Here is a 10,723-nt window from a genome sequence, read left to right on the forward strand (position 1 = left end):
GACAGGTTTTTCCCTAAAAAACCCCAAGGAACTAAGGGAGATGTTTTCCCTTAAAAATACAACCAAGAGAGATGGTTCCCCCTAAAAATTCAAGCAAGGAAAACGTTTGCCCTAAAAATGCAACCAAGGGAGATGTTTTTCCCCTAAAATTACAACGAAACGAGATTTTCCCTAAAGGAAAGGAGGTTTTCCCTAAAGATACAACTAAAGGAAGTGGCTTCCCCTAACAATACAACCCAGAGTGACATTTTTCCGTCGAAACACAAGTAAAGGAGATTTTTGTCCTGAAAAACACAAACAAGGGGCACCCAAAGCTCGGAGGGGACAAAACCACCGGGGGGGACGGGGGGGCTCCGGCATGTGCGCCCCGCATCCCACCCGCACCGCGGGGATGCTCCGCGCCCCGCAGCCCGGGCACGCTCCGGGCCCCGCACCTGCCGGAGCTCGCCGTGCGGGGCAGGTGCGGGCCGGGGGCTGCGGGGGCTGCCGGGGATGCTCCGGAGCCCGCGGGGCCGCCCCTGCACCGCCCCTCCCGCACACGCGGTGCCGCCGCTGGGCGAGCCGGGCCCGGCGCCGCGCACATGGGCGCTGCGGAGCCGCCGGCGGAGACCGGCTCCAGCCGGTATAAAAGGGCTGCGAGCGAGCACCGAGCAGCAGCAGCCGCCGCCGCGGGCAGCGGGAGCAGCAGCGGCCGGAGGCCGGCGGGCAGCGGGGCCGCCTCCTCGCCGAGGGTCGCCCGCTCGCCCTCCCGGGCCATGGGCAGCCCCTGACCCCGCCGCAGCACCGGGTGAGTGGGGCTCCTGCCCGGGGATTCCGGGGGAGCTGGGTGGGGGAGGGCTTTGTTTCCCTTTTTTTTTTTAAATTTTTTTCCCCCCTCTTTTAGAGCGCTTTTTAACGTTATTTTTTCGTTTTTTCCAGCGTTTTCCTTCCCCACCTCCCCTCGCCCGCATCCCTGTATTTTTAGCCCGCGGCCCCGGCGATGCAGGAATCAGGGCTGAAATGTTGGGAAAGTGATGCAGGGAAGGGGGGGCCACGCCGGGCCCCTGCGCTCCGGCTTCTTCATTTTCAATTTTTTCCCCGGCCATCATTATTTCTTTTAATCTATAAATGTACAGAACATACGCCCAGGTTTGCGGTTTCGCTGGGTTGTTTTTCCTTCCCTTATTATTTTTTTTTTTTTCTGTTCCCTAAGCGTGCTTCCTCCCGATCTGCTTTTTCCCCCCTTATTCCCCGAGCAGTGACACAGGAATTCGTGGCAGCCCCGTCCCCTCTCTCGGGGGGTGTCCAGGCACTTCCCACAAAGTTCGGGGGTCCCGCCCGTGCCCCTCGCCCTGCCCGGCTGCAGCAGAGCCCGGCGCGGCAGCACCGCAGGGAGGGATGCAGGAGCCCACGCCTCGCTCCATCCCTGGCGGAGCGGATCCCCCGGGAGCCGCGCACCCGCCATGCGGCACCGCGGGAGGGGCTGCGGGCCCTGGGGACCCCCTCGCCCCGCTCGGGGACCCCCGGCGTGGGCTCGCAGCCCGGCGTGGGCTCCCGCGGGGCCGGCGCCGCGCACTCGCCTGCTCCGCCGTGCCGGGTTCCGCGGTGGGCTGCGGCCGGGGCTCGGAGCGCGGAGCCGAGGAGCCGAGTCTAAAATGGAGGAGGGAAATGCCGGGTGGCTGCCGAGGACGGCGGCGCGGGGGGAGCGCACGCCCGAGCCGCAGGTCCGGGCGGGACGGGGCGGCACACGGGGCGGCCACCGCGCCGTGCCCGGCCGGGAGCCAGCGCCGGGGCTGACCCCGCGCTGTGTCCCACGGCGGTGACCCCGGCGCTGGCACCCCCACGCGGGTGCGACGGTGACCCCCGGCACTGCACTGTCCCCCCGCACAGGTGTGGCGGTGACCCCCGGCACTGCACTGTCCCCCCGCACAGGTGTGGCGGTGACCATGGCACAGTGGATCCCCTGCGGGTGTGGCAGTGAGCCCAGGACTGCCCCCCCCCCCCCCACCCAGTGCAGGTGATCCTGTCACTGTCCCCCTGCACACGTGTGGTGCTGCAGTGGCCTCGGCTCCGTGCTCCCCCCATGCAGGTGTGGCAGTGACCTGGCACTGTCCCCCTGCACGGGTGGGGTGCTGACCCCGGCGCCGTGGGACCCCCTGCAGCTGTGGCAGTGAGCCCAGGACTGTAACCCTGACATTGTCCCCCCTGTGCAGCTGTGGCGGTGACCCCAGCACAGTGTCCCCATCCCCGACTGTGACACTGGTGCTGTCCCCCCCGTGCAGTGGCACTGCTGGGGTTCCATGGGGAGCTCCGTGTGGGACCAAAGCCACCCCACAGCCCCCAGGTGAGCCGGGGCAGTGCTGAGGACACTCTGTATCCTATGGGGTGATCCCGTCCAGCCCCCCTGCCCCGGAGGTGGCAGTGGTGCCCAGGGCTGCAGGGGAGCTGGTGGCAGCGGGGGTGTCCCCACCCCCGTTTTGAGGTGTGGGCAGCCCTGAGCTGCCGTTTTGGGGACAGCCAGGCTGGGGACTCCAGCCCCGGGGGCTCCTGCGGCTCCTCCAGCCCAGCCCCGCTCCGCGGTGGATCTTTCACGAACTGCATCCATCCGCCCCCGTGCACCGACAGACAGATGACAGCTCCCAGCTCCCGGGCTTGGCTGCTGGGAACAGCTCGCCCGGGTGCTGAGCTGTGAGTTTCTGGTGCTGGGCTCCCAGGGCAGTAGCAGGAAGGAGCCCACGGAGGGACAGAGGCAGAAACACCGGCCCAACTCCCACGCTTGGCAGCACAGGGTCCGGCTCGTGGTGCCTTAGGGGTGCTACAGCTCCCAGGCTGTGCCTCTTCCAGCAAAATTCAGCTTAAACTGATGCCTGGCTGCCTGTCCCCTCTTTTCCCAGATCCAAAATGACGGTCAAAGCTGTAAAGATGCCGTGCACCTCTGCAAACGTTTATACTAAAGTGCCTGACGGAGGATGGGGCTGGACGGTCGCCTTTGCATTCTTTGTTGTGGAAGCCCTGACATACGGCATCATAAAATCATTTGGAGTCTTCTTCAACGACCTGATGGAAAGCTTTGACGAGACCAACAGCAGGATATCCTGGATAATATCCATATGTGTGTTTGTACAGACCTTCACAGGTAAGAGGAGCAGGCGCTCGGCCCAGGGGCAAGGGGCAGTGCTGCTGCTGACTCAGCACACGAGGACCTGGCACCTGTGACTTCTGTGCCTCTAATGGCTCCATTACAAATTAAATCGCAGCCATAAAGCTCAGAGGCTGCTCCTCAAATGCCAAGAAATGTCTGTCCCAGCCTGGCAGCCCCTTTGAGCCCCAGCTCTTCTCTGTGGGTGGTGCAGGAACGGGGTCCGTGTCGCTGAGCCTGACCCAGTTGTTCAAGTCTCACCAGCAAGGGGCAAAAACCAGAGTTTAGAGTTTTCAAACCAAACTCTGCAGTGAAGAGGATTAGAAATAACTTGAGCCTTGCTGAAATCCAGTGGCATCCAGGCATGTGGCTGGAGATTTGTCCCAGGCTGCCACGTGCCTGTCTTTAAGTGCATTCTGGTGATTTTGTAGCACGTCCTAAACGCTGTGAGCTGTGCTGCGAGAGTGGCTCCAGGGTGATGCTGTGCAGGGAGGTGGCACCTCCCAGGGACGCGGGCAGGAGCAGGAGGAGAGCCTCTGCAGGAGATGGTGGCTGTGAAGTTGCTGAGGTGGGTGCTGACCACGGCTCTCTCCCTCTCCAGCTCCTCTGTCGACGGTCCTGAGCAACCGCTTCGGCCACCGCCTGGTGGTGATGGCCGGGGGGCTGCTGGTCAGCACGGGCATGGTCGTGGCCTCCTTCGCCCGCAGCGTGGTGGACATGTACGTCACCATCGGCATCGTCTCCGGTGAGCCACCCTCCCGTCCCCTGCCTGTGCTCCCTGCTGCTGCCCCAGCGAGGATGGGCCCCAGGCTTGGCTCTGTGCCTGTGCCACCGCCCTGCGCTCGGCCCTGAGCTCCTGCAGCAGCACCGGTGGCTTCTGATGAGCTGGGATGGCTGGGGAGACCAAAGCTGTGCCTGGGATCAAATCCTCTAATGCTCCCTCTGTCTCTGGTTTCTTCTCCTGATGCTTTTCCCCCTCTCCAGCCTGGCTTGGGTGTTCTGTTCATGTCCGTGGCCAGGAGCTTGCCTTGCTTAGGGGAACAGTTGCTACAGGCTCAAATACTTAAAGCAGATGAGGTCCTCAAAGTGGACCCCCCTGGCTGTTTGGGAGCACAAGGCATATCTAGCAGGTTTGGGAGGCCGGGTCTCTTGGTTTGGGCTTTTACTCTCCTTTTTTCTTTTTTTCTTCTTTTCTTTTCCCCCTTCCAATTTACAAAAAAATAACATTCTGGTTTCCCCAATGATTTTCTTCCAGGGTGACTTGCTGAGTTGGCCGAAATGATACTGTAATGACCGCCGGGAAAGCCGACTTAACGTGTTCTTGCATCGGTGTTTCCCCCTCCTTTACTTGTTGTTATGGCAATTTTTGGCATTTATTCACAGGCCTGGGATACTGCCTCTCCTTCCTCCCGACTGTCACCATTTTATCACAGTATTTTGACAAAAGGCGCTCGCTGGTCACAGCGGTGGCATCTACAGGGGAATGTTTCGCCGTCTTCTCCTTCGCACCAGGTACAGTGCCCACGTGCTGGGAGGGCCAGAGGCACAGATCCTTTCCCCAAGCAAACAGCCAGAGGCCAGCAACAAGGGGTGGCTCACACGGCCGTGGCACCCAGCAGGCAGAGTGACAAGCAGTGCCAGGGGTGGGTGTGACACTGCCCGAGCCCCCCCGGTGCCGTGTGCCAGTGCAGGACATGCCTGGCTGATATGCAGCCCGCCGGGCTCCCTATATAGATCTGGCAGGCTAAAAATAAGCCCGAGAAACTTCAGCTATTTAAAACACACAGTGCACAGAACTGCTCCTAAAGGTTACTGGGCTTGTGCTCAGCGCGGGCTGCCAAAGTGCTCCAGCCTTTTGGGGACCTGTGCCCAGGCGTCACAGCCCTGTCACCTCTGCCCTTGAGGTTTGCTGTGCTCGTGTGCTCTGGGCTAATCCTCCCTGCAAAGCTGCTTTGGGTGCAAAGGAAGGCTGGTAATTAGGCAGTGACGTGCACCTTTGAGCAGAGCTTGGAGACTCCTCTGCTAGCTGGGTTCAGGGTGGGGACAGCTGAGAAGGGACACTCAAGCTCTGAGTTTGCCCTCCTTCACTGGAAAACAACACCACCTTTGTCCCCAGACCTGCTGAGACCTCAAAAAAGGTTATCTAGAGGGTGGCATCTGCTAGCCAGGTGGTAAAAGCCACAGCTTTTAGCTTCTGTCTGCTGCAGCAGAGGGGAGGAAAGCGGGTGCCAGACCCCTGGGTAGAGGGACCCCTGCTCAACCTTTTTGAGAGGCGCCTGGAACCCTCCAGTGGTGAATCTCCAGTCCCTTCCCTGGCTGTAAATTCAATTCCTTGGTGTGACTGCAGGCTTTCCCAGTTACACTTCTCCTCTTCCCCCAGCAATCACGGCCCTGAAGGAGCAGATTGGCTGGAGGTACAGCATGCTTTCTGTCGGGGTGCTGCAGCTGGGCATCACCGCCTGCGGCTCGCTGCTGCGCCCCATCGTCATCAGAGAGCAGGAAGAAGTGAAAGCACAGCCTCCAGAGGAGTCCACAGAGACAAAGTACATGCTTGAAAACGAACAAACATGCACCTCAATAGAGTCCATAGACTCAGGAGTCGATATAACTACCTCACCCAGCAATGTGCCTGGAAAAACCAAAGCAGAGCCGAAAAGTGAAGAACCAAAGCAACACGGACAGAACCCCGTTGACAATAACAGCACCCCTCCAGAACCAAAAACCAAACTACTGGACTTCTCTGTGATGAGAGACTATAGCTTTATCTGTTATGCATTCTTTGGCCTGTTTGCAACCCTGGGCTTCTTCGCTCCCTCCCTCTACATCATCCCCCTGAGCCGCAGCCTGGGCATCGGCAAGGACCACTCCGCCTACATCCTGTCGGCCATGGCCATCGCCGAGGTCTTCGGGAGGATTTTTGCAGGCTGGCTTCTCAACAAGAAGCCCATCCGCAAGATCTACATCGAGCTCATCTGCGTCATCCTGCTGGCTGTAGCCTTGGTTGCCTTCCCTTTTGCCTCTGGATTCTGGGGCTTGATGATATGTAGCGTTTATTTTGGGTTCATGCTCGGCACGGTGGCGGGCACGCATATTCCCCTCCTGGCTGAAGACGACGTGGTTGGCATCGAGAGGATGTCCTCTGCAGCTGGAGTCTATGTCTTCATTCAAAGCTTAGCTGGGTTGGCTGGACCACCCCTTGCAGGTAACGCAAACTTCGGGCTCGGTTTTTGTTTTGGAGGTGTTTGACAGCTGCGGGTGCTGATCTCTGTCTGGAAGGTATTCTGGCAGCACTAATCCCAGCACTCCCCTAAAAGCCCTGCAACCACTACTGGGAGTCTCCCAGAGCCAGCAGACTGCAATGCAGCTCTGCAGAGTCCCACGGATGAGGCACTGAGGAACCTCAGAGGGAAGGGAAATACTGCAGTGCTCCCCTGATCCTGTTAGAAACCCAAACCTGGCACCACTTCAGGCACAAGCAGAGGCGAATCCCTCTCGCTGTACCTGTGCCACGCACTGCAGGAAGGTGAAGGCTGGCAGAACAAACAGATGCCTGCTGCATCTCGGGCTCAGCATCCCTGCAGTGCCCAGGGGCTCCTGGCTGGCCTGGAGATGACACTGCGTACCCCAGAACACAATGGGGTCACTTTTTTAACGTGGCCACAGATAAAATGCAGATTAAAGCCCTACAGGAGGGCAGGGCAGGGGGGGAGTGGGCTGTGGCTAACTGCTGTAAATGTTTTTTTCAGGTGTCTTAGTGGATACGACAAAGAACTACAGCTCAGCCTTCTACTCCTGTGCTGCTGGCATGGTCCTGGGGGCCGTGTTCCTGGCCCTGGTGAGGCCGTGCAAGACTGGGCTGTGCCACCAGCAGCAGCAGCAGCAGCAGCAGGTGGAGGAGAGCACGGCAGGGCCACCACCAGAACTACCAGATGACTTTATAGACATGGATATTGGAAAAGCAGAAAATTCAGGAAAAGGCTCTGACAGCGTGGTATAAAAAACCCTGTTCCTTCTCCATCTAATGTGCTCAGTGTAAGGCTGGGGGAAATGTCAGCTCTGCTCCACGTTTTAAAACTCCATTCTAAAAAGAATGTGAAATTTTAAATGTGAACAGTTGCTACCAACAATATTTTTTTTTTTAAATATTAGACAGAATTTTTTTAACCAACAATGGAAAGCTCCTTAGAAAATACGGATAGTCACATAAGAATAACTTCTGTCTAGCATGAAGATGTGATGCACACTTGCTTTCCTGATAACAAGCATAGGTAAAGGTCCAACTGATCCATAAATACTGACAACAGCAACAGCAGAAGCAGCTCAGCCTCTGACTGTCACCCATCCCCTACCACAAATTCCACACAGACCCCGTGATACGAACTGGAGCATTTCATACACCACCAGTAGCCAACTGAATCTTCTTCTGGAGGGACACAGACTCACCTTTTAGCTTGGAGGAGGCCAGGCTAGATAGCTGACAATTAGAAACCATTGCTAATGATCTTAACTTGAATGTCACATAATGCTGGGAAATCAAAGGCTCCGTGTGTCTTTATGGCCAGTTATTACTGCACATATTTCATAAGATCATTTTTCTTCTCCCAACTGGGATCCTTAGAACTGTTTTCTGTCGATAGTCGGACCTGATGTACTGTTTCTAATTTAACTAGTATTTATTAATTTATTCTGAGATTGTTAAAGGAGGTTAGCTTAAATAACTGGAGAGGAAAAATGATCTTCTGCGTAACGGAAAGCTGTCCTTACATCAATCTCTTCAATGCCTATCTTGTATTGCTTGTGAAATTGTTGGGAAAATTACTCTTACAGCATAAAGTGTAGCTGTTTTTAATAGGTAAGTCTTAAGTAACCCAATTATTTAAAAAGGAAAAAAAAAAACCAACAAAAAAATGAACTACAGATCCAGCATCTCTTTCCATGGAAAAAGGCTCAGCTGGTGCCCAGGGACCTGGCACGGCTGCTGGAACCAGCCCACCCCACAGGGAGGAATTGGCCCAGGATGTCTTAATGTACCCAAAACCTTGGCTCACAGGTGCACAAGGAAATCTCTGCTGCAGCCCCAGCTGCTGTGGCCCCCCCAGGACCTTCCCCTGCCCCTCTGCCACCACGGCTGCTGGGGCGGCCGGGCTGAGCTGCACCCCTTCCCCAGCTCTGCCCTAGAGTCAGCAAGGGGCTTGTTTTTGCTGCTGACTCCAGTGAGAAATGCAGTGGAGCCTGTGCACGAAGGGAAGGATAAAAGGCAGCATTTGAGCTGTTCATTCAGTCTTAATGGGAGAGATTCCTGCTCACAGTGACACGAGCTTGCTTACCCCACCTATATGCATCTTCTCGCCTCTAGGCAACTCAGGGGGACAAATCAAACAAGTCTGTTCTGGTTTGGGGGGAAAAGAAACCCCAAACCACCATTTCTGTGTACTTAAGTGGAAGTGGCATCATCCATTAACTGCTACACTGACCTGTCTGTGTTTTACCAGCCATAGAAATGTGGGACAATCTGTACAAGGAGGAAAAAAAAAAAAAAAAGAAAAAAAAAGAACAACCTCTTTTTGGGAAGGTGCTTGGTTTGTTTTTTTCTGTCTTAGATGTCCAAAAAAAAAAAAAAAAAAGAAAAATTAAAAAAAAATAGAAAAAAAAAAAGAAGGAAAAGAAAAAAATAAAAAGAAACAGGCACTCTTGCAACCAAGTGGCTGGAGCAATTCATCCTCACTGCCCGGGACCTGCGGTCTCGTGTCCTTCCTCTGCCTCAGCACTTTATCACGGCCAGCAGAACCTCGCTGCGTTGCACCCAGGACTGGAAGATCCTTACAGAGAAACTAGAGTCGTGTGAATCGGTGACCAGTGAACAAATAGCCACGTTGCATTACGATGTACCTTTAATTTATTGTTAATTTATGATACTTCAAGCGTTTTGGTAAATGTTCTGTAGCCTATCTTGTAAGGTTGTTGAAGTCTTTGTGAAATGAGACCTCACTACAGCACTTTGCTATTACAACTGCTTGGAAGTGGAATTAAGGCCTCCAGGTTTTGCATGTGTGTGTGGAAGCTCCCTGTTCTGCAGATTTGCGAGGTTCTACTGTATTAAGTTTGGGGTTTTTTTCTCCTTTTTTTTTTTTTTTTTGAATTGCCAAGTTTCCAATCCAGATCAAATGCTCTGTTTGTCACTGACCTCACAGTCCGTTTCTGTTCCTGTCTGCGTCGTGGCACGAGCAGGGGAGCGAGTGGTGAGTGTGTGTGTGTGAGGGCACAGCACAAGCAGGATTTACTGATTTGTTTGTAACAAAGTGGACTCTGGAAATACTCTTAAACACTGAGATTTGCAATAAACTTTTTCCTTTTTTTTTGGGTTTTTTTTTTTCTTCTTTTTTTAATAATAAAGACAGCGAAGAAGCTTCATATCCTCTGCCTGTCCTGCATCCCTGGGTTGCAGGGGGAGCTGTCACATGCCACTCCTGCTGTCCCTGGAGAAGCAGGCTGTGGGTTAGTGCTGACCTCAAGGTGCTCCTGTGACCCTCAGCCCTGATTACAGGGAGCCTTTTTCTCTCCTGGTGCCCGAGTTGTGGCCCTTGGGAGCGTTCCCCTCGTGCCTTCCCGGGGCACACAATCCTGTCATTATTTTATCATGGCTGAATTGCTGAATATCCATGCCAGGCTGAGCCACTCGTGTATCAGAAAAAAATAACTTTAACCCCCTCCCCCCTCAAAAGCCACTCAGTAATAAAGAGCAACTTCCTCTCCCTCAATCCTAATTTCTTGATTTGCCCTGTCCAGCATCCCAAAGCCTGCCAGGAGCAGCGCTGCCACGTCCCAAATCCCAGGGCACGCCCTGGGTTTGCAAATGCCCTGCTTGCCGAGGGATCATCGCCACGCTGATGTGCATTAGGTACAAGCTGTTTCCATTCTGCTTGCAGAATGAGCCCTGCAGGCTCGGACCAGCCAGCACCAAAGTCCAGGGAAGATAATCTGCCTCCAAATTCGCCTCTGGCTCGCTGACAGCAGCGAACAAACATTGTTTGCAACAGTTTCCTCAAAAACAACCCCCCAAAAAAAGGGCATTACAAAGCCTGCACACAGTTCATGTAAATAAAAGAGCATTTAACTGGAGCGCTATCAGATGTCTCCCCTGCACAGAAGGATTTTAAAAGTCATTTTTCCCACCTGGTTTAAATTAATTGCCTGTGACCTTCTGTGTTGTCCTGGCACAAAGGCATTAAAGCAAGAACAAAATAGGATAAGGAGGTATTTATTCAGTAGCACTGTACATCTATTTAGGAGCACAGTAAATAGGGGAATGTGGGCAGGACGTGCCTCAGCAATCCCTGGTATTCCTCTCCAAAGGGGTTGTATAAACTCTTGTAGTCAATGAGGCCAGTGCTGGCCAAATGTAAATAGAGGAAATTACACAAGGTCAGCTTGCAAGAGGCCAGGAGCCCTCAGACCACAGGTATCTGTCCTTGAAGCAGAAAGGAAGCTGGACTGTGGGGCTTTTTTTGCTGTTTTGGGGCCCTTTTTTAAGAAAAAAACCAAAACAACACAAACCCAGCCGAACAACAACAACAAAAAAAGGACAAAACCATTTTTCCATTTGAA

At 54.5% G+C, this 10,723-nt stretch overlaps 1 protein-coding gene across 2 annotated transcripts; it reads left to right on the forward strand.

The window, feature by feature from the left end:
* Nucleotides 1-594: 594 nt before the first annotated feature.
* SLC16A6 (solute carrier family 16 member 6) lies at nt 595-7,876 on the forward strand. Of its 2 annotated transcripts, XM_084218611.1 has the most exons (6): nt 595-787; nt 2,874-3,115; nt 3,720-3,863; nt 4,502-4,630; nt 5,499-6,320; nt 6,865-7,876. In XM_084218611.1, the coding sequence occupies exons 2-6, from the start codon at nt 2,881-2,883 to the stop codon at nt 7,113-7,115; spliced, it is 1,581 nt and encodes a 526-aa protein (XP_084074737.1). In that variant the 5' UTR covers nt 595-787; nt 2,874-2,880; the 3' UTR covers nt 7,116-7,876. The 2 variants fall into 2 exon arrangements, with proteins under 2 accessions (XP_084074737.1, XP_084074738.1); XM_084218612.1 differs by lacking the exons at nt 595-787; nt 2,874-3,115 and having other exon boundaries at nt 3,746-3,863; nt 4,374-4,630.
* Nucleotides 7,877-10,723: the final 2,847 nt, after the last annotated feature.

Source organism: Fringilla coelebs, assembly GCF_963513975.1.
Source record: "Fringilla coelebs genome assembly, chromosome: 19".
In the NCBI taxonomy this organism is placed as follows: Eukaryota; Metazoa; Chordata; class Aves; order Passeriformes; family Fringillidae; genus Fringilla; species Fringilla coelebs.

Excerpts from the sequence above, each read along its gene's own strand:
- SLC16A6 (XM_084218611.1), top strand. The coding sequence starts at position 2,881 with ATGACGGTCAAAGCTGTAAAGATGCCGTGCACCTCTGCAAACGTTTAT. Across the intron at positions 4,631-5,498 it reads CGTCTTCTCCTTCGCACCAG|CAATCACGGCCCTGAAGGAG; the intron begins GTACAGTGCCCA and ends CTCTTCCCCCAG. Across the intron at positions 6,321-6,864 it reads GGCTGGACCACCCCTTGCAG|GTGTCTTAGTGGATACGACA; the intron begins GTAACGCAAACT and ends TGTTTTTTTCAG.